Source organism: Phasianus colchicus, chromosome 18 (genome assembly GCF_987193195.1).
Source record: "Phasianus colchicus chromosome 18, bPhaCol1.hap1.1, whole genome shotgun sequence".
Lineage (NCBI taxonomy): Eukaryota > Metazoa > Chordata > Aves > Galliformes > Phasianidae > Phasianus > Phasianus colchicus.
This window is the reverse complement of record NC_143453.1, coordinates 8,507,890-8,530,694: the sequence shown is the minus strand read 5'-3', so window position 1 is coordinate 8,530,694 and position 22,805 is coordinate 8,507,890. Positions and strand designations below refer to the sequence as shown.

Here is a 22,805-nt window from a genome sequence, read left to right as displayed (position 1 = left end):
TACTCCTGGAACTGTTATATGGTTTTATCTTAGCAACTAAAAAATGCAGATAGAACAAAGTAAAACATCACAGAGCTCAGAAATGAGAGTATGTAGACTTACTGGGAAGCACATCAGCACTTTTTGAAAGTGGAAATTTAAAAAGATTTGTTGATCCTATTTGCAGAAGGTTGTTGTTTATGTCTGCAGAATTCTCATGAATCTGCTGGACGAGGAATTCAAACTTCTTGATGGCTTGCTTACATCGGACAATAAAGTCAGCAATACCTTGAAATAAATCATAATCATTTGCTTTCTTTCTTTTACCAAAACTTTCATCAATGTTTCAACAATCAAAATTATCACAACCAGATGTGTCAGAAATAAAAATAATACTCTGCAGATAGAATAAATGTTTTCACATCTAATCCTTCATCCAGATCCCTTCCAGACTTAAGAATCTACATCCATTTCCACTTAATGTTTTATATTTAATGAAAACATAAGAAATATCCTCCTGGATCAGACCCTGCTTAACGTATTATTGAACCATGGCAATAGCATGTACTATTTAGGAATATATTGATTTCCTCTGCCATATCAAATAGAGTGTAAAATTGAAGAGACTTTTAAAACTGAAAATCAGTATCTAAGGCCATTTTTAAATAGATTCACTATTACCTAAGGAGTTCCAGTTGAGTCTTCTTTGCCCTAGTTTGAATACTTTCCAGAGTTCCTGAATACGGTCATCAAGAAGTTTGGTTTCTGCTTCATTCAATGTTCCTACTACATTGTGATAGTCATCCAGCATGTGTTTTAATCCATCTGCATACCTAGTAAGTGTAAAACACATTAACAGCAACAAAAATATATAAAAATTGTACACTGGAAACAACATTCTGAACATAAATAAAAATCTGCAGGAACTATGGAATATGTACTGATCATGTATGCAATTCACTTCCTATCAAAAACAAAAGAAAAATCCGACATGATCCCAGCAGCTAGACCAACCTCTCCTGGTCCAACAAAGACAGCCTCAGACTGAAGCACACAAAGAAATAAAGTAAATGAATTTTGAAGTCCAGTTAGGACTCTTCTTGGCATTTTTATGTGCCTAAACGTCTGTGATAATTTGGGCAAAAATTACTTATTCAATGCCACAAGAAAGCAGCAGCAAGTTCAAACGTTAACTGAAATTTACATTAGATTAGCAATTCATGGCAAAAATAAACAAACAAAAACAACCTACTTACTTGCTTTGTTTTTCATTCAGATTTTTTTCTCATATACATTTGTAAAACAGCCTTACAGGGTGAAGGATGTAGACAGCACCAGAGGACAGCCTGTAAGTGTGCCACTGCCATTAGCAATTCTGTACTTCAAAAAAGTCAGTAAGAGCTCTCCTATTCCCAAAATTTGAGGACTCAGGGCACACTCTGCAGTGAAATCACTCAAAACATTGATGCAAGTGTGTATGCAAGCAGTTACAGCCTTACCTACGATATCTGTCTTCCTGTAGTGCCACATTTCTTGCTATTTCTGGGACTGGAAACCCCAGTTGTTCCATGTACTTTGTTTCAGTGATAATCTCTTGGAGTCTGGGAGAAAAATTCACTAGGAATTGGACACTTTTCTCTGTGGTGACAGGCTCTTCTGTTATTGAGGTCTGCAACACAAGAAAGCAGCAGAAATCAGAAAAACAACACCAGACAGTTCCAATGCAAGGAAAATGTTAACTTTTGGGGACATTTGATAAGATGGTAGGTAAAAGTCAGACAGTATGGCTGACACTCAGAGCTGGTGAAAATGCCTTTAATATTTGATTGCCATCTCAGCATTCTGTTTTCAAAAACCTTTTTGTGTAGTGCTGCTATCAGTTATCCAGAAATCCAAGTAAAAAGCTCACAGTCAAATGAAAGATTAATTAAACGGGGCTCTGAATAGTCTATGCTGGGAATCAACCACTTCCTAACTTCAGTCCCAAGTTTTGTTGTAATGTCCCCAAAATATTGCACCAATTACCTAGGATTAATAGGAAATACAGTACAGGAGAAAATAGATAGAAACAACATTCATGCATCGACCAGCCAGGACATTCAGCAACTGAAGTCCTATGAAGGATCTCCAGAAAACACTGAGTTCAGACCTTTTAAAATTTTCCTTTAAAAAACAGCATTCCTCTTTAAAACATCACTCTTAGACAAATCCCACTGACCATCAGATAGATTTCAATTCTTTCTCGCAGAGAAGCCTAGTATATTATCTTCTTATCTCTTACCTGATCAAAAGTCTCTAGACCAACATGGGTTGCTGACCCACCAGTAATGACTATCAGCAGAGTTTTTTCCAATAGCAGTGGGAGCATCTTTTCTGTCTCATCTCTCCACTGATTATATTTCTGATCTTCATACTCTTTCATCCGCCTCGCCACTTTAAGATATATTTGCTTTACCTAGAAAGGAAAACTCTTATCATCTTAAAGATCAAGAAAAATGTTTCACTATCCTGACTTAATACGATTTGTTTCCAATCTATTAAATGAGGGAGCAAGTAATGCCTTGTAATTAATGCAGACAATGAAGAATTTAGGTTTTTGAGTTCTGTCATTGATTCTGTCACTATCTCTCTGAGAAACAGTGGAAAGGTTTCCACTCAAATTTTCGTGCGTAACATGGATCACTACAGGCAAACACATTCTTCGAACTTCATTCACATAAGAGCATTTTCACATCCCTAGAAGAAAGGCAAGAGGAAATTATTTCTTCTTTCATTAAACAGCAAAGAAACCAACATACTTCTTTTCCACGTTCACTAGCAAGCAACCCCTCTACTTCCCGAAATCGAACAATAGTGTGTTTGATGCGATAGAAAAGTGATCGGGACCAGTATATTGCTCCAGCCAGTGGAGGATGATTCTTGAACAAGGGTGGATCCGTGAGGTTTTGAACAAAGATTTGTCTAACATTTTCAACCTAGAGGAGAATAAAAGAATCACTGTTAAGAATAATTTCTCTACTTGCTGTTCCATGGTCAGTATCTAGCTTGGTACAAAACACAAGCTCTGAAGCTAATTCCAGCAACAGGACAAAAACAATGATTTTTTATTCCTCATTCATCTCTTTGTTGTTGTATCAATTGCATTACAGAGAACGTTTTCCTTTCTGTACCTCGTGGAACTGCTATGTTGTCTTTGTGTTCTTTGTGAGACTACATTTCATTGTGAAACTTGGTGTCCTTGGAAGTATCAAGATAAATGCTGTGATAGCAAAGGCTTTCCAATGTATATGCCTCACAGAAGTTATTTTCACAGAACTGAGAAATTATTTCTGCCTTCACTATTAATCTCAGGCACATTTTGGTCATACCATATAGTTGTGTCCAGCACCAGAAAGCTAAAAGATAGCTTTTCTCAGGAAGGACTATTGTTGTACTGCTGCTCACAAGGTAAAGGAACAGCCACAAGCCTCATAGTACAGACAAACATCCTTCACTTCCCGTACTGTGCTACACATATTCTGATATGTACATCATTTCAGCAAATAAACTACACTATCTTGCACAAAGGTTCAAAAACAGGAACAATTCTTAATTTTTTAAAACCTGCCAGTCTTTCAGATGGTAAATGACACCATACTTTTGTTGAGATACATAGAGAGATATACAGATTTATTATTTTCAATGAAGAACTTCATATATAAATAAATAAATCCTAAATTAAATACCTCTTTACAGTATTGGTCCAATATGTCATTGAACTTCATCATCAGCTGCCTATTAATTGTTTCATGACAGCGGGTGTTTTTGAAGTTCAACAGCATGTCAAATGCAGCTTCTGCTGACCGAAGAGTCTTAAAAGATTTGTCAATAAAGTTTTTGGCATCTTCTTCAATAATCTAAATGGAGAACAGCCAAGAAATCCTGTCCTTTAGACCTTCATCTTATGAAACCATGAAAGGAAGGCATAATGAAAATACCTTTTTGTAACAGTTGTAAAGCATATTTTTACTATTCTTTTGACTTATAAATGACCTGCTGGGCAGGTATAGGAGTCACAAAAAACATTGTAACATCTTTCATTTGTGAAAGACCTTTCATTATCTGAGGGACAAAGGGATAAATGCATCCAGAAAGAGTTTGAGTTCTTTGCAGAACGTGATTAAGATACGCAGTGTATGAGTGCAGGGAGGTCACACCAACCCTCCATCATGCTGTAGTGATTTTTGCCAATGAACACAAAGCATGTTTGATCAGTTTGCAAGATAAAGTGAAACAATAAACAGAAAGAACTTGGAAATAAAGTACTCATTAAAAAAATGGTTAAATACCTCACATTTTCATTTACATATTTGTTCATATATATATATATGTATCAAACATTTTCTTTAAATGAAAATATTGACATTCTAGAAGGAATTTTTATATAGGAAGGAATAAGGGGGAAACAAATCACCATATGTGATACTTACTGAAACTTCTGCTTTAAATTCTTCCATAATTAATTTCCAATCAGGCGCACTTTCAAGGCTAAAAGGGTCAAAAGCCAGTTCTTCCATTGGTCTAGTTAGTTCACCTACTCTTCTTAGAAGATCATCAACGTGCTTTGGATCACCTGTGACAGCTTTCAGTTCAGAACCAAATACATTGTAAAACTCTTCAGTGACCTGTTAATTCAGAAGAACAAATTAAAAACCTTTATTTTTAATGGGTTGTTGGTTTCTTTTCCTGACATTTCACACTTCTCTGTTATTATTTCCTTTTAAAATAACTATCCCCCAGAGAATGATCCATTCTTGTTAGGATTTACATTTTGTATACTCCTATACAACACAATAAGTACCTTTAAGAAAAACAGCCCTAGAGGCCTAAAACTGCAGCTGTCAAAACAAAAAATACTCAGCTATTATTACTTTTTATTTCACAAGGGTTTTTACATACACAGTCTACATAGCACCTGACCATTGATGGACAACAAATAGTGCTAGTTATCCTACTCTTAAGGAGCCTAAACAGAACATCTGTTCATGTATATTATCTTGCAATTGTTACACTGATTTATGTACAGTCAAATTTTATGTTATACTTAAATGACTAGTCTATCTGAAATGACACCACAAGCCATGAAAATTGCAAATCTGTCAAACAATTATTACAAGCCTGTATGCTAACAGCAGTACTGTACACAGTAATACTTTTCCTTAACTAATACTTGTGAAGTCATTTCATCTCCAGCATTGAGAGCATCACTGTTAAAATCAAAGTCATTGCTCAGGTCCCGAGCTTAAACGCACACAGAAAAAAACTAACAGCTAAAGGCTATTAGCATTTCAACAACTACAGTAACAAAAGAATCTCCTCTACATAAGAAAACACTGATGACACAATCATACTATATAATTATTTTCTATACAACTACCTGTAAAATATCATACAGATCTTGACAGACTGAAGTCATATAATCTGTTTTTTCAAATAAAAGTTTTTGGTCAAATTCCCAGTGTTGCTCTCTTCCTGATGCTTCAATCTGGGCACGAACAGTCAAATAAGATTTCTTCCACTGTTCAAGAGTACTTTTGGCCTCTGCTATTTTCTTTTTCGCAGCAGCTCTATCTTCTCTATTAATTAAATCAAAAGAGTTAATATACTACAGATAAAAAGATTATAGGTATTAAATGATATCTCAACTGATTAATATACTCTGGTTTAGCAGCTTCTAATTAGATCTAAATTAAACTTTCAACTGTTATATCTTAATTTTCAGTGGGACTGATTTTGGAAGGAGGTATTATTTCTAGACTGATTTTAATTATATTTATGCCACTTCTGTACCACAGTAATTGCAGGGTGTTTATTGATTTACATCCTTCCAAGAGAAAAGAGGACAAACACCTGTTTCTTCAGGACCGGTTTGGCAATTTATGAAAACAACAACATAAATTGACTTTTAATTGACCTTCTAATAGAACTCGAGATAAACACTGAAGCATATTTGATGCAAGTGTTATCAACTACACTTTCCATAAAACAAGTAAAGCTTTTAATAAATACAGACCAGTTAGGCAGGAATCCAGTACTTACTTAAATAGTGTATGTAAATCCACAACTTTGCACACTCGGTTTGAAATTTCCCATGCAATTCTTTCCATGAGGGGTACCATCCTTTCATCTGTGTTGTAATGGCGTGAGATAATCCATACCATTCTCAGGGCATTCATCAGTGAAGGAATTGTATCCAAGACAACATTAAATCCAGTGCCATGTGTTAAATTCTATTAAATATATAAGTACTGTGAATAAGTTGTCATGAAAATACAGATACACATTTTATAAACCAATATTTATTCTACAGTTAAGAAGAAAATCCATCACGTTAGTAAATGAATAACTCAGTCAAGGAAACATCCTGGTGACTAAATTACAGAGATGGTTAAAGATGTGCAGATCTGCAAAGAGTTTTCTTAAGATCACATACCTTCAAATGGTGTTCCAGAGTTGAAAGAAATCCAACATTATCAAGAGCTTCCACACAATGTTCTCTGAGGTCATTGATGATTACATGTAAATCTCTGACACACTCAGACTCAGCCTCCTGCAGTATTGCCAAGACTTTTTCCACTTCTGGAAGCTTTGTCTGTTCATTAAGATCACTTAAAACAGCATTTCTTACACACCAGAGGTCAATTTCTGCAAGTGGACCATTACCCTACAAGTGAGGTGGAGTAAAATAAAAATTCTAAATTACCTTTACACAAGGGTGAGATCCTATAAACAGTTTTACATTTGTTCTTTTTTTCAATCTGCTGTACACTGAGAAAACTCAGATGTGATTCAACCATGAAAAAAAGACAGAATAAACTCTGAAATCATAAGTTTTACACAAGCAGAGAAGAACTGCTCACGCGGAGTGTACCCTGGAGCTGGATTTGAAGATGCCATGCTTGCAAAGATATATGCACAAATAACTTCGTAGACATATCTCATATTTAATTGTATAACTGTATATGTGTAACTGTTTGCAGAATCAGAACCTTACAATTGGATTTTGTTTTGTTTGAAAGATGACTTTTCAAGAGAAAATATAGTTTCATATATATGTATATATACACTTTAATCGTTGTATTTTTTAATATTTCATGGCTATATCACTGGTTTTAGAAGTAAGAACGCAACTAACAAAAGTGCATTGGCTTTCCACAGTTTCCTAGGTGGACAGGATTTACAGAGAATTGCTTTATTTTCTGCTTCCCAGAGTCATATGTCCTCACTACCTTTGTTCTACTTTTATTCAATTAGTAAATAGTCTTGCCAACAATCAAACACAAAGACATTAAAACAGAGCACAAGTCATTCAGAGAGACTCTTGTGGAGTTTCTGGGAGTAAATAAGCTTGGTTTAATGGAGACATTACCTGTGGAATCTTTTTCAGTTGTTCCTCTAGAGCTGTGGATATTACTTTTTGCCAGGTCATTGCACAACTTTCAAGAACTTCAACCACTTCTGGAACTGCAGCGAGAACACTCACTTCTCCATCTAGATTTACAGCTGGCATGCCCAGTTTAATCTCTTCTGTCAGGAGCAAAGGCACTTAAAATTAACTGTCTTGTTCCACCAGCATCGTTAAAGTAACATCACTAAATGGCTTCCTTTTTATTAGCTACTTAAGTATAGGCAGCTTACCACCTGCTTTCTGCCTGTTTGGCAGTATGGCAAAAGGCATCAGTTGCTCTGTATTTAACACAATATTAAGATATATTCATAGAAATAACTTAAAAGCTCCGAGCTTTCAACCCTCAATCCATTAACTAACTATTAAGAATTAGGATTAGGGCTTTGCTGAATAAAATTATTAGTTTTCCTAGTATACACCATTAAATTTTCCTCAATGGCAGGTACACTAACCCATGTCAGAGAGGAGATGCTAAACCACATGTGAAAGCCTCATTTGGTCTACCACTTTCTGTATCCAGCAATGGCCAGAGTCTTCTGAGCAGTGGGAAGAAATTCAGGCATGCTGACTTTCTCTCCTATTCTTACTCCAGAGTGAAAGAATGTCATGGAATTAGTCAGTTTCCCCATAGTGACTGCTATGCTTCAGAGCAGTAAAATACTACTGTTACCAGCAAGAGAAACTTTGGTCAGATCTGCAGCTTCCCCAGAAACTTTTGTTATTTGTTATTTGTTATTTGTATTTGTTATTCCAAGCAAAGCCATCCCTAGGTGAACCTATTTTGTCTTGCAGTCTGAACAACACAGCACTAGCATAGATAAAATACTTGCCTTCAGTTTGCTGTAAAGTTGGATGAGAAGTGCTTAAGAATTTTTGCATGTTCACTTGATCATTCCTTATCACTTCCTTTTCTGCAAAGGAAACTTCTCCAGCCTGCTGCAGATCAGAGGAGACAACAGGCAAAAATTTCTATAATTCAGACACGTACCATAGATTAGATGGTCTACATTTAGATATTTTTACAAAAGTCTATCAGCATAAAAATAAAAATACTTAATATCACATTCTTAAATGTTTCTTAGATAGGCCCAGACAATTCAGTTAAATAATGACCGTCTCCACATACTTCTGTGATATTTTGTTTCCCCAAATTTTCTAAGTATTAGCATAAACTTCATTTTGGAATATGAAGGTCATTCATGAAATATTAGTATTTCATACACTTAGTCCATGTAGTCAGCAGAATGCTAAGCAGGCAAATCACTCACAGAAACACTTAACACTCCATATATAAAAGCTGTAACACATTTACCTTTGGGAAGATATTATTTAGCATCGAAAGAGCATCATCAGTCAGTAAACCAAACTCAATCACTTCAGGAAGAACCACATCAGCTTCAGTTAGGTCATTAGGTTCAGTAACTGCTTCTAAACAGCATACAAAGAATCAGCACAGATCTAATTATTTGGTACAAAAAGTAATTATTAAAACAATTGCATAAATTCTTACTCATACTAAATTCCAGCAAGACGAAATGTCTTTGTAATAAACTAGGTTTTGTGCAAGCCACTTTCAAAACTACTGCTGTGTTTAATATTGTAGATGGCTTTTCAAAAAAGGTAGAAAAACGACTCTAACCCAGCCTTACAGCGTATAAATGTTTTTTTGTTCAAACCAAACAGCGGCCGTGATTTAAACTTCCGTAGACAGACCAGGAAAATATTCTACAGAATTGGCATAAAACAGCTAAATAACATTATCATCATTTACTTTTTTTTTCTCACATTTCCCATTTCTAGAAAATCCAAAAACCATAGTCACCATCCCCAGAGGTGTTTAAGATACAGGTGGACATGGTTTAGTGACAGGACTCAGCAGGTCAGATGGATGGTTGGATCTGATAATCCTGACCTAAGTGGTTCTGTGATTAATGCAAAGACTGGAAATGCTGAACTTCAGTTATTCAGGACAAATACCTTTGGTGTTTCTTAAAAAATATACAGTAGCATCTGATACAAATTCTTCAGGAATTTCATCAAGAGCCACATAGAAATACACCTCGTCAGTTTTCTGTTCTGTTATCTGAAATAGAGAATATAAAGGAAGAATGATTTGCTATTTGCTGACGCGTTTCTTAACAGCAACAATTTTTTTTTCCTTCTGTGAGCAAAGGGATAGAATCATTAGTTTAACTTCAATACTTTCATATTGCTGTCTAGGTAAATGACTGGCATAAAAAATAAAACGTTAAAATAAGTGGCTTCTCAATCAGCTTTCTCAATGCTAATTTCCAGACCAATAGGACCAAGCGCATTTGGGCCTGAAATACAAGAAACTGGAACACACTTAAATGCCCCCCATAGTGCCTGTCTGAGAATGTGCAAGCATTTTATCTCCTTCCACTGCAATTCAATCATAAACTAATTTAGTAGATACCCAAAACTCCACCTCAACTGCCTAGTGAGGTAAAAGCCTTGAGGTACAAAAGCATTTGTTCACTGTCCCCTGCATGTTCCTCCTACAGTGTCTTTATTTTGCAGCAACTGGAACTGGAACTCTGGGAATAGCTAATATGGTACCTGAGTAACTCACTACTTTATTTCCTCACTAAAAACACCTTGTTTTAGCCAGTAGATTATCTTTTTAATGTCTTGTCAATTTCAGAGGCTGTGGCAGACATCACAGGACAATGCTTTCAAATGAAAATTGTTTCATAGTAAAATGTTCCATTCCACTCTTAAGTACTTGGTCTGCACTGCAGTTTATAACTTTACTGGAACATTTACACCAGAAAGCTAGTATCTTCATACCCCAAAAGATCAGAATGAAATACAACACACCTGTGTACCGTGTTCCGTTGCAAGTCTTTGCTCTACTTCACCTGATGCAGACTCACTAGGGAGAGCTGACTCATGACCTGAAATACTTCTATCGTCTGAAGATTCCAGATCGGATGTTTTGCTTTTCTGAATCATGTCTAAGAAAAAATAACACAAAGGAACAGGTATTCTAAGCACACAAGATAGATCCTTCCAATTTCCTTTTAAATCTACTTAATTGAGCATTTTCTTCCTTCTTCATCACCACATTTCAACAACCAACCATCTGCATATTTCCCCCATAGGACAGCACTATTGCCCATATTAGGACTGAATCCTAACAGCAAAAGAAACCATATTACATCCTACATATAACTGGACTTCAAATAGAACGCACTGGGCTACAGCCCAGGCAGCCTTCAATCCTGATGTCACCAATCAGTTTGCTTGTGCTGGTAGGCAACAGGTCCAGTACTGCATCTCTCCTGGTGGGGCTGTCTATTACTTGGCTAAAAAAGTCTCGTGGATCACCTACAGCTCGCTGTGCTACTTTTGCAGCAGATGTCAGGGTGGTTGAAGTCCCCCAGTAGGATAACAGCCTGCAATCACAATGCCTCCTGAAGGAGCAGGTTTCATCAAGAGGCTCCACTTGATCAGGCAGCCTGCAGTAGACATCAACTACAAGGTTCCCTTTGTTGCCTCGGTCTTTAACTCTCACCCACGTGCTTTCCATTTGCTCATGGCCATTCTTCAGGGAAAGTTCTTCACACTCTATTCGTTTCTTGATGTAGAGCAACACCACCTTCCACCCTTCCTTGCCTTTCTCTTCTGCACAACTCATAGCCATCAACTGCCAGATTCCAGTCATGGGAATTAACCTAGCAGGCTTCTGACTGCAACTACATGGTGATTTTCTAGCAGCATGGTGGCTTCTAGCTCCTCTTGTTTGTTTCCCAAGCTGTGTGCATTGGTGTAGAAGCACTTCAGCTGGGGACCCTGCCTCATCATCTTCTCCAAGTATAATTCCTTAATTCCCCTGGAGTTTCCCTGTTGCCTTATCCTATTGCCTCAATAAAATATAGTATAAAATGGTATTAAAAAACAGATCATGACTCTTTGCTTCTGCAATCCTCTAACCATGACCCCACTCACAAAATCAGATCTGCTTTCCAGGCATTAGAAGCTGCTGATGTTACGAGTGCTTTGCTGGATCTGCTCTGAGGGACATGTTGAGGAGTCACACCAAACCCCTGCAGCAGAAAGGCCTGAAACCTGCATGCTTTGGCTGCTCAAATAATAGTATCACAGAATGGCCTGGATTGAAAAGATTGAAAAGACCATCTAGTTTCAACCCCCCTGCTATGTGCAGGGTCACCAATCACCAGACCAGGCTGCCCAGAGCCACATTCAGCCTGGTCATGAATGCCTCCAGGGATGGGGCATCCACAACCTCCTTTGGCAACTTGTTCCAGTGCCTCACCACCCTCTGTGTGAAAAACTTCCTCCTAATATCACCTACTTCCTTCCAATGCCATAGAGGTAGCCAGCTGCTCAGAAAATGAATTATCAGAGCCTTCTTCCTCCTGCTCGTGTCCAAACCCATGTGTCTGCACACACACACACACACAAATCAGGAAAGCAATACAGAACCACCCCGGAACGGTGATGGTGCAAACCACTCCAAGACTGCTGGAGAGGAGAAACGGTCTGCAAGTAGAAGAGGTGAGCAGGGCACAAGGAGATGGGACACAGCTCAAGGCACAGGGGGACGCAGAAAGGGGTAAAGAGAAAAGTAACAGGGCTGGGAGATGGGACAGGAGCAGCCCGTGAGAGGAGAAAAGGGGAACGCGGTGAGAGGACCACAGAAGCGCTTCAAGGGATCGAGGGCCCCGCAGGCTGCAGGGCGGCCTCACCCGCTGCCTCCCCGCCGTCGTGGGGGCGCCGCTCGGCCCGTAGCAGCAGCAGCGCGGCCGCCACACCGTCATCGCTCTCAGCACCGCCGTTGAAGAAGCGCAGCACTGCCCGCCCAGCCTCGCCGCCGTCGCGGTTTAGCAGCTCCTCGAAAGGCGTCGCGTCGGTCAACCCCAAAGCAGCGAGCGCTCGATCCCGCAACCACCGCACCCGCACGTCGCCCAGACTCATGGCGGCAGCCACCGACGGACGCCGCTCGGTCGCCACAGTAACAGCTCCGGGAGGAGCGACGGCCGCCACCCGTCCGACCGCCGCCTCGCAGCGCCGCCTAACGGTCGCCACGCGCGAGCGCCTCGAGCGGGCAGCGGGACGAGCGGCTGTGTGGCGCGGGGCGGTAAAGCGGCCTCAGGAACTGAGGGGAACAGCGCAAACGAGGTTTTATAGGGAATCAGTTCGATGCTTTGTATTCTGTGATCCCGCCGGGATAAATACTGAAAACTGACACTGCCTCTGGTGCGTTGCTGAGTTCCCAAGTACATGAGATGGATAGAGGAGGAGTAATTAATGTTCAGTGTGATCTTAACAAAAGGAAACACGTTGATTTTAGAACACGTGGTAACAATTTTTAAGAAAATTAATTGACAATATTAGTTTATTAAGGAAATTGTATACTTTCTACCCACATGCTTTCCCCGATGCTCCAGCTCTGCTGTGTATTTCTATGGGAGGTACACATGACAATTATTTGGCAGTGGTGTAAGGCAGTCAGTGAGAAACACTTTGTCCTACAAAAACAGACAATCCAAACACTTTGCTAAGAGCAACCAAGCTATGCTATATCATCTTTATTAAAATGTAAAGAAATGTGCTGAAAAGAGAAAGGCGTAAACTTGTATCCTCCACCGGTATAGAATTTGTACTGAAATTCCACCCTGAAACAAGATAAAAAGCACAAGGTGGATATTAGTCCAAAACTGTCAAAGGAGAGAAGCCTGCAACACAAGAGATCAAACACCACCAATCCCAATCCCAGCACTCAGACTTTCTGTGCAGCTGTTCAAACTCCCATCCACAGACACAGGCAGATTCGGTGTTTCTCAAGAGAATAAAAATTCTGCTGTTATAGTTTATTTCTCATTTCTGTCTCACTAATATGTTTTTGTATTAGTTTTGCAAATCTACAGTATCACGATGATAAAGCTCTGCACTAATAAAACTCTGACAAATAACTAAATTATGTGTATATACGTCTGTCTTTTCCCCTACACTGCAAACATCATCAAGTTTCTGCATACCAAAGTGCAAAGCTCATGACGTGAAGACTAGGAAGGATTAAAATATTTAAAGGTTGGCAGTCTCGCTTGAATGAAAGTTCTTCTCACAAATATAAATGTTCTGTTGAGCATTTAGTGTAGCTATTTAGTGACACAATTAGGCTGAAATTAATATTTATCACAGCTACTAATATTCTACAGTATGAAAAGCTAAGATAGTGTAAATCGAATGTATTAATTCATAATTTGCATGATAATTAATTCAATGTGGCAGAGGTCAATATAGATCATAAGCCAATAAAATATGAGTTCACTGAAAATATCCAAGAAGAATACTCAAACTAATAAGCCATGTATTCAATGAGAGTCGATCAATTAAAAGAGGATTGGGCTGTTAAAATTTTCATTTAAGTGTCCCAAATATTTTGACCCCAAGTCTTCTACAGCAGCCAGTATGCACTGAAGTAGTTAAAAAATGAGCAGTTAAAACTTACCAGTGAAGTCGTATAGCATGGAGAAAAGCAGAAAGCCCCTCCATAACCAAAAGAATAAAAACTGTTAGCGCAGCAAAAAAGGCTAGAACAGGGACTAGCAGTAAGACACCATAGGTTGTGTCCACACGAAGACCCACTCTCATCACCATTTGCCACAGAACTTCTGACAACTCTATTGGAAAAAAAAAGAAAAACTTTCATAATTCATGTTGGTACAGCATACATTCATCAAGTGAGCCACTCTACCTAACCTGTATTCTGGTTTAACTAGGATTACAGAATCTGCTGAATGTGAGAACTACAGGAAACTCTCCACCCCATCCCACTTTCTTTTTTTCATAGCATCATCACTTCAGCAGGCCAGCCTAGGGTTAAAAATCAGGACAGATGAAAAAGCAACCAAAACCAACACGAAATACTTACGTGCATGTGCAAGACTTAATGCCCAGAGTCTCAAATACGAGGCTGTATTAGAAATACATCCTAGACAGTACTCAATGGTATGAATGGCTTGATTCATAAAAACATCTGCAAAATTAAACTAAAATACGAAAACACATTTGTATCCATTTAAACAACACAGCACAAAGTGAAACAAAAACATTCAATCTGCAAATCTTGGTATACAAAAAAATCCATCACAGGGTAATACACTGATTTCATATCAAGGGAAAAAAAAGCTTATTATGTTTAAGATTCATTACAGAGAAAAACGACGACAACCAGATGTTCTATTTTTCCAGTTAGTTTCCCCAGTTACTTTGTGGATAGATAAAAATGTATGCAAATTTGTTTTCCAAAATAATATGATCTAATTCTTGAAAAGGGAAGGCAGTAAAAAACAAACACCATTCAAATTTCTGTTCTACCGATGTCACAAATTTACAATGTCAATTTTGAATCTTTACAACCAGGGTTAATTATCAATAATGCTAGTCACAGAGAAATAACTGTATTAATAGAGTTAACTCTAAATATGGTTGTTGCTAACAAAGAAGACTAAGACTAAACTCACCATAAGTTTCAACATTTACAAGAAATTATTTAAGTAAACAATTATTGTATTTTTTAGATATAGCAAGCAAAAATTCTCCTCCCCCAGTGAAGCTACTACTATGCATAGGATACAGACTGGGAATCTGAGTCAGTTTGGCTTTTAATTCACATGAAATCAGTAGAAATAGTAAATACATTTAATGACCTGGCCAAAGTAGACAGCAGCAATAGCCAGGACAAGGAATGCAACTTGTTTCCCTCTGGCCCCATTAGAAAGAAGCTTTGTCACAAGATCTAATTTTCAACTATGAAAAACTTTCATCTATGTGAAAAGCCAGGATTAATTAACAGGAAGCTGCACAGCCAGCCTTCTTTTTACCTTAAGAAACTATAAAACCATTAAAAAAAAAAAAAAGACTTTACCCTGCTCCTTCAATTTAAAGAAAAGACTACAGTCTGATTCAAATAAAGCACTCAATTCTTCACATTCTTCACTACAGATAGATTGTACATTGCTGTAGCAATCTGAATGAGCCAAGAAATAATGATAAAACGCCAAGAATAAAAATAAATGAATTGTATTCTGGCATTAAGGTCTTTGTAAAGGCTCTGCTGATTTTCTTTCTTGGAAGCTTCCATGTTTATCTCCTTGATCTTCTACTTCTAATTTCCTTTCAAGGACAAACTAATCAGAAATTAATTACCTCCTCCCCATCCTCTTCTCTGTGCCCACTATCTGAATGACTGCTTCCTTCCTCCACATCATGAGGCTGCAGCAGAGAAAGTTCTTCTTCACTTTCTTTCCGAATTAGCTTGTAGCCACGCTGCAAAATTGAAATGCATTATGTTTGTTTGTGGACTCCTGGTACCAATTTTTTAAATCTGTTTAATGTAGTCACAGAAAATAACATGCTCCAAGGCAAAAAGGACCAGAGAACTAGAGGAACAAAGTACTATTCAGGTTCTGTAGAAGCACTAATTACAGACATTATCTATAAGCAAGACACCAACTGAATTTTCTATACTGAAGAACTGTATAAACACATGTCAATACTTAAATACTTACCCTGTATGTTCTAATGCCTCGACTTCCACTGTGCAACCAATATAAATAAAGTGGTTTTCCAAAAAGCATTACAGGAACAGACAGAAAAGCAACACACAGTAAAAATCTCTGTAGACCAACCTGTTCATAGGTGGGAAAGAAACAACATTAGACCAGATCACAAAATCAAAATTAAGCCTTCCTTTAATAAGTCTAAGAAAAATACTACTGATTTCAGTGCATATGCAAACCAAATTGAAAATATACCTAAATATTCACTTAATCCCCCTCTTAAATGGAACTACAGACACCCAGCATCTTCAGGACTGAGTTCTAGACAAAGGCATTACTGAAGCTCGCTGTACTAGGATTATTTACAGTACATAAGCAAGCAGCAAAACTATAAAAATGTGACTATTCTCTCATCTCAACTCTAAACTGGGAATTTTTATTCTAGAAATATACTTCCACAAGTCACCAATCTTACAAGTGAAGAATAAAAATAAATTTTTAATGGTAATGTTTCTTCAATTTCCCCTTAGTCTGAGACATTCCCTTCCCCAGGGGAAGGCAGAGCTCAGCTATCAGTCTTTCATGACTGGTAAAGTAATAACTGCACAGAGAACAAAGGATCCTCAGAAGCTTGTAAGAAAACTACTAACCTGTCCAGTATAGAAGGCATCTGCTTCACCACCAGGGAACAGGAACATGTTAATAAACTGAATCAGAATGCTTGGAGCAGTTGTGGAGTCCTCTGCAGAGTATGCTAACCACTTAAAGAAAATCATGAACACAAGGTAGCCAAAGATGCACATCATGAACAAAAGTTCAGGAAGAAAAACCAAATAAATATTGTACTTCTTCTTGAAATGTCTAAAAGATAATGAAGAAAAAAGGGATAAATAAGTTTTACAAAGTAAGGTCAAGGTAAACTTGGGACCCAAACACGGTCACAATGTCATTTTAAAGAGCAGTACCGAATTTAGGACCTAAAATGATTTCTTCATACTCAGTGACATTTTAATGTGCTATTTTAGAAGAAATCAATATCATGTGAAGCATGTACTTGCATTTAGCAAAAAGTGAAAAACTTTTTGGCATAATACTGATCCATTATCTAACTTTTGTGAAAGACCACCTCTATTACTGCCTTTTTTTTAAGACAATTTGTATTATACTGGGTTTTGTTAAAGAAAACAGAACACACACCTGTCCCCATTTCTCTTGCCAGGTTAACTGTTATAATTATAGACTTGGCAAAAAGTATCATGGTTATCATGACTTCTTGTACTTACAAGTGGTTAAATACTCCCAATACAACTCCAAATGTCATGTGAACCACTCCAAGAATCACAGACATTTTCATCTTGAAAGAATTTAAAAAACTGAGACGGTTGCTTGCCAAATTCCAAATCTGAGAGGAAATGACAAGATACATACATTTCAGAGCAATGTAATGGAAGGAATAAAGCAATATCCTTTCTCTACTAAGAGACCAGCATTATACATCAAGCTGAGATCACAAACTAAATCTGAAGTGTGAAAATAGTTCGATCTCTGATTCATTAAGGGGAATCTCTTTTTGAATGGAGAAAGAAAACAGAAATGCTTTTTCTTTTCCCCCAAAGTATGTTTATCTTTCTAATACACATACCAAAATCTAATTTAAAGATGACTGATCATCACAACGGATAACAGAAAACAATAAAACTAACCGGATCAATTCCAAAGGGATAAGCTCCATTGTACACACCAGTAACATTTGGATCCAGCATTAAAAGCTGATGAGACTTCAGATCCTCAAGACTGCAGTGAAAGAGAACCACAATCAGATCTGACATGACTATGAAAGAGTCATGTTTTTAAGTAAACAATTTTTAAGTAAAAACGGTCTGGCTAGTTAAAAAAACACAACAACCTGGGCACCTTTTATTTGGCCTTAATTCACATCTTCTTTGAAAGATACATTTTTAGATTTTATTCCCCATTCCTCTGGAACAAAGTTTTGTTTTAAAAGCTCACAATTTGCTTTTAGATAAAAAAATACTAACAACCACTTGAAGGATTACCTATAACCTCTCTTTTCCCTTTTTGCTTTTTTTTGTTTGTTTGTTTTTAAATAATATTTATTGCAATTTTTATTTTAAGTGTAGAAGAGACTGAGCCCTCAGTCCACTAGCCAGGTCTTGCTAGATTTCATTACATTTCATTTGAGGGTAACATTAAGAGAACTGCTAAAGGGTCAAGGGGTGAACCTGCTGCAGGAAATACTCTTGCTTTAATGGATAGCAAACAGAGGCAGACTACTCACCGCCAAACATTCTGTTCAAACATTGCTGAAACATTCCAGCCGGAACCAAATATATTTAACGACTTTGAAAAACAATCATTGTAAATCAGACCAGTGTATATAGAAAACAAACTCATCAATAGAATGACGTATCGGCCATCAAATAGCATTTTTATTATCTGCAAATATATATTTAAAAAAGAAAAAAAGAAAAAAGAGGAGTCATGTTACCTATGCATTTCAAAGAGAAACCCGTTTCCGGCCACGTAAAAACTTCTAAAAGCTAAACATTGCTTCAAACAGTCATTAAATAATATGAAGAAACTTGAGGTCAATCAAAATGGAAAACAATCTTTCTGTAAGCATGTAAATATGTAATCTACAAGGGACAATCACTTAATGGCAGATTTACCTTTGCACATTATAGCTTTATGCCAAATGATTTAGGAAACAGAACTAGCTGAGAGCAAATTCAGAGAGACAACTTTGGTTTAAAGTGAATGAAGAGATCTGGAGTCCCCACACAAGCTGCAGTGACACAAACTGATACTTCTCTCACTGGCATCACTACAGTAACTAATGGTCCTCTAAAGCCACATTTCTTCCCCTAGACTTAACTCAAGAAGTTAAGCCACCTGCAATCAATCTTAATTAAATATAATTCTAATAAGATATGCAAGAGTTCCTACTTTCTAAGCCCCTATAATTAAAAGATTAAATAAAATTAAGTCTTGTGAATTTCAAGCTACAACTCTTTTTCAGAAACAGTAGAAGAAGATGGAACTTGAAGAGACATTTTCTCCTCCAGTCAGTGACTGTAACCACATTCTGTAAACAACATATGCCACTAAGTAGCTTTAGCAGAAGGAAAGACAAGCCCACCAACATTATTTGCTGCCAGTCCTTCTTCCCAGCTTGGCAATTTCTGCCCTTTCAAAAAGAAGAGCTTAAGACACTGCATTAATCTTGAGGAGTATGGTAATACTGAACACATAAAATCTTAAGACAAAAAAGCCTAATACATGCACAAAAAATAGCACTTAACAGAAACACAGCAGCTATTTAATTGGAATTATCTTGCTGGTGGGGTTTAAGTTTATAATTCCTCTTACCTCATCCTGTGATCTTCGTAATCTAGGATGGTTTTCATATAGTATTGTCAGGAGTGCAAAGATGAACATTAGCAGACCGTGCCCAAAGTCTCCAAACATAACAGCAAACAAGAAGGGAAAAGTGATGATGGTATAGAGAGCTGCAATGGCAACATGATACATTTCAGACATACAGCACAACAGATGATGGTGGTATCTGAATTATGCATAAGCAATCAACTATTTTTAACCTCCCAAACAATTTGTTTAGTCTTAAGTTTGAAGGACATTTCACCCGTTGCTAACAGATCTCCCACACAATATAAGTTTAACTCGACTTAAAGCTTGCTTTAATTTATATATAAGTATTCTTCTGTAAAGCATCACATGATGCTATAAGAGTCAAGCTACAAAACACAGGATATTACACTAACTGGGCTGTATAAGCTAGGTTGTTGTCTTTTATCCAGGTGATGAGCTTCACATCTCAGCAAGAGCAACAGCCATTACCAGTTTTCCTCTTTTCCCTAAATACATGCTCTTATCTAAGGTAAAGCATATAAATATAGTTGTTATCACTATTTTTAATGCTGAAAGAACACATCAAAATCAAATCCCAACTTACCAAATGGAGCACCATCTGTACTTTGGATGAACTACTGGAGATTTACAACACATAATAATAAGCAGTATGGTTGCCCCCATTTTGCCCCCATTGGTGTCCCACTTAGCAAGGCATTTAAACACACAATTTACCAACAAGGTGAGCAATAATGACAATACAGTTCAGATTTCAGAGAACCAACCTGGATTCACTTCCCCATAGTTTCCAACTCCATAAGCATCAACAATATTCTGGAACCCTGAGGTGAATTTATTGGTACGTATCAGAGTTGGAGGAGGTTGTGTTGTTGGAATGGTATTCATGAATGAAGAAATTGTGGCTCCACTCTTCCTCTATTTGCAGAGGGGAAGAAAAGATGCATGAAAACTCAGTTGATGCTTCATCTAATGAAAGTGAAATCATTTTCTCTATCAGTAGTTTCACCAGCCTTGAAACATCACTAAAATAAGGCCCAAATTTAACATTCAACCCTTTGCATCATCTTAAAAAAAAAATAAAAAAATCTGATGCTCTAAAAATATGAATTAATGTACAGTGCTCTGGTCTGTACTTTATAAGGAATACCAGATGAGGTTCAGATAAGGTACTCGGGTCCAACATAGAAGCTCCTACTTAACGGTAAAGTAGTTCTTATTCAAAGCACTAAATAAAGATTGTGTTTATAAAGAAATTGTTTAATATGAGCATGTTGAGACCCGGCCTGCCTGCACCCAACTTTTATCCTGTTTTAAATAAGTATTTTCTTTCCCTATTTGTATAGTTAGAAGACAGAAGCTTTAGCAGCAGTGAGCATTCAGCGGACTTACTGAACCTTCCTCCAACGCATGGCGCAAGTTCTGCAGATCAGCCACTGGACACCAAACCTCAGCAATCAAACATTTGTTTGTGACATCAAAGCTGCACAGGTTGAGTACGTGATAAATGGCTTTCATCTTCTTTACTTGGATAACCCACGTATAGATGGATTCAGATGCCTTACACAGAACTTGGCGTAAGTAATCCTCAGTTTTATGCAGAACCTTTGTCCAAGCAGAAAAATGAGAAGATTTCATTGAAACAGCTACATTAACTACAGTAAAAGCACAGACTATTTGTCCAAAGATGAACCACATTTGCAAGATGCCACAATGAGCACTGCCTTCTGTTTTAGGCAGCAGAATTACTCTGAAGTTTAACAAATATGGGCAACACAAAACCACAAACATTACATATGATCACGTTCAGGTCCAAAGCTGTATTTCAGAAACATATTAATATATTTAATACTGCAATACATTAAGTTATTGCCACTAGTGCAGAGGGAAAACACCATTATAATTTACTCACCGTACGAAGATCCTGAATACGAACGCTCAGCCCTTCAACAACCGCCACGCGCTCATCCACAGTATTTGGGTAGGGATACACGTGACAGCGGTAACTACAGAGACACAGAGATGTGTGCTGAATAACCAAACTAAACCAAAATGCAGCCAACATCAGGTCCCAGTCAAATCTGCAGCATGCCATCTAATAACTATAGGCAAGATTCTGCCGAGTCTCGCTGTTTGGCCCATACTTAGTAAGGACTGCAGATAAAGTGATCCACACATTTACTTGTACATTATGAATTTTTAAAGCTAGATGCAGCTGAGGGGATGGAAAAAAAAAATCAAATTCAAAGCCTTGCATAAAATCAACATTTCTAAGGAAGTGGAGGAGAGGAAAAATAAACAAGAAAAGAATTCAGATATAAAGAAACAACATATATTCATTTTTACCAGTCACAAATCTTCTTAACTTTCTGGCCAATTTGCTCACCCCAATAGGACACTAAAAACACAAACCATTTTGTGGTTTCACCCTTAAAGAAAAGAAAATAGTTAATGAAGCTTGTTTTCAACCAAGAACTCAAGTGCACTGTCATTATTCAAATTTGTTCTTTACTGTATAATCAGAAAAAAGTGTTAGCAGCAGCACTAGCATTCCACTGTTTTAATTAAGATCAAAAATGAAACTCAAGTGTGCCAATACTTCAAAAGAATATTTTTTTTTGTAGATCATTAAAAAAACTAAAATTTTCAGGGAATTAAAAACAGATTGTATTTCATCACCTCTGACTTACAATTTAGAAAAAACTCTGGAAATTTGAAGTGTTACAAATTAGAATCAAAGCAAAATTTCATTTAACTTAGATAACCTTTACTGGTGATGGACAAAGTGCATTTTATAAGTTCAGAGATATTTTTTAATAGAAGACAGACAATATCCCAGACTTTTTTTTTCCTTAACTACTGAATGAACAAATAAAAGGGACATTGAAATGTAATACCGTGTACAGACCTAGTTAATAAATATCCAGGCAGTCATTTGTGCCTTTTTTTTTGGTCACAGCAACCAATTAAAGTCACAGCTACTCCACAGCAAAAGGTAAGATGTATGAGGAGTGGCTGGGGTCACTGGGTTTGCCCAGCCCAAAGAAGAGGATGCAGAGAGGAGGCAGCCACAAGGCCTCCAAAGGCACTGGGAAATCGTTTCCATTTACAGCACAGCTGAGCAGCAATTATTTTAAATCTTATGAAAAGTACAAACAAAATAAACTCCTTTATAGTGTTTATTACTCACTGTATCTGGATCTTCCAGACATTCATCCAGCTCTGCATATGTCAGAATAGTGTATCCTTTACAAGCTCTCCACAGCATTTTTTCAAATGCTTCAACTTTTGCTCGGTGAACCAACCCAGATATAAAGCTACAGAAAAAGAAAGGTTTGATAAAGAGGTCAACATCAAGTCAAATAAGACAAAACCAAGAAAAGCTAAAATTTCAGGAGTAAATCACATCACAAAACAGG

The 22,805-nt window shown here is 37.3% G+C and overlaps 2 protein-coding genes across 5 annotated transcripts in view; both read right to left on the bottom strand.

Annotated features, from left to right (window-relative positions):
* The window catches only part of DNAH10 (dynein axonemal heavy chain 10), a 53,609-nt gene extending 41,128 nt beyond the window's left edge, over positions 1 to 12,481 (bottom strand). For 2 of the 4 annotated variants that reach the window (XM_031592657.2, XM_031592659.2), the window contains exons 1-16: positions 12,160 to 12,481; positions 10,268 to 10,404; positions 9,404 to 9,509; positions 8,739 to 8,854; positions 8,257 to 8,362; positions 7,388 to 7,545; positions 6,452 to 6,682; positions 6,058 to 6,248; positions 5,396 to 5,594; positions 4,449 to 4,643; positions 3,705 to 3,875; positions 2,778 to 2,954; positions 2,261 to 2,434; positions 1,479 to 1,648; positions 661 to 812; positions 103 to 267 (exon numbers count right to left, since the gene is read on the bottom strand). In XM_031592657.2, the coding sequence (XP_031448517.2) occupies positions 103 to 267; positions 661 to 812; positions 1,479 to 1,648; positions 2,261 to 2,434; positions 2,778 to 2,954; positions 3,705 to 3,875; positions 4,449 to 4,643; positions 5,396 to 5,594; positions 6,058 to 6,248; positions 6,452 to 6,682; positions 7,388 to 7,545; positions 8,257 to 8,362; positions 8,739 to 8,854; positions 9,404 to 9,509; positions 10,268 to 10,404; positions 12,160 to 12,388 (2,677 nt within the window). In that variant the 5' untranslated portion in view covers positions 12,389 to 12,481. Of the gene's footprint in view, positions 1 to 102; positions 268 to 660; positions 813 to 1,478; positions 1,649 to 2,260; positions 2,435 to 2,777; positions 2,955 to 3,704; positions 3,876 to 4,448; positions 4,644 to 5,395; positions 5,595 to 6,057; positions 6,249 to 6,451; positions 6,683 to 7,387; positions 7,546 to 8,256; positions 8,363 to 8,738; positions 8,855 to 9,403; positions 9,510 to 10,267; positions 10,405 to 11,765; positions 11,854 to 12,154 lie in introns of all 4 variants that reach the window. The other 2 variants (XM_090120905.1, XM_031592658.2) reach the window with 2 other exon arrangements.
* A 363-nt stretch (positions 12,482 to 12,844) lies between these two features.
* Positions 12,845 to 22,805, bottom strand: part of ATP6V0A2 (ATPase H+ transporting V0 subunit a2) — a 14,926-nt gene continuing 4,965 nt past the window's right edge. The window contains exons 6-20 of the mRNA XM_031592660.2: positions 22,577 to 22,703; positions 21,733 to 21,815; positions 21,299 to 21,392; positions 20,779 to 20,991; positions 20,154 to 20,304; positions 19,369 to 19,508; positions 18,278 to 18,435; positions 17,682 to 17,772; positions 17,262 to 17,380; positions 16,629 to 16,839; positions 15,988 to 16,107; positions 15,626 to 15,745; positions 14,349 to 14,466; positions 13,926 to 14,097; positions 12,845 to 13,089 (exon numbers count right to left, since the gene is read on the bottom strand). Coding sequence (XP_031448520.2) covers positions 12,987 to 13,089; positions 13,926 to 14,097; positions 14,349 to 14,466; positions 15,626 to 15,745; positions 15,988 to 16,107; positions 16,629 to 16,839; positions 17,262 to 17,380; positions 17,682 to 17,772; positions 18,278 to 18,435; positions 19,369 to 19,508; positions 20,154 to 20,304; positions 20,779 to 20,991; positions 21,299 to 21,392; positions 21,733 to 21,815; positions 22,577 to 22,703 — 2,020 coding nt within the window. The 3' untranslated portion in view covers positions 12,845 to 12,986. The remainder of the gene's footprint in view (positions 13,090 to 13,925; positions 14,098 to 14,348; positions 14,467 to 15,625; positions 15,746 to 15,987; positions 16,108 to 16,628; positions 16,840 to 17,261; positions 17,381 to 17,681; positions 17,773 to 18,277; positions 18,436 to 19,368; positions 19,509 to 20,153; positions 20,305 to 20,778; positions 20,992 to 21,298; positions 21,393 to 21,732; positions 21,816 to 22,576; positions 22,704 to 22,805) is intronic.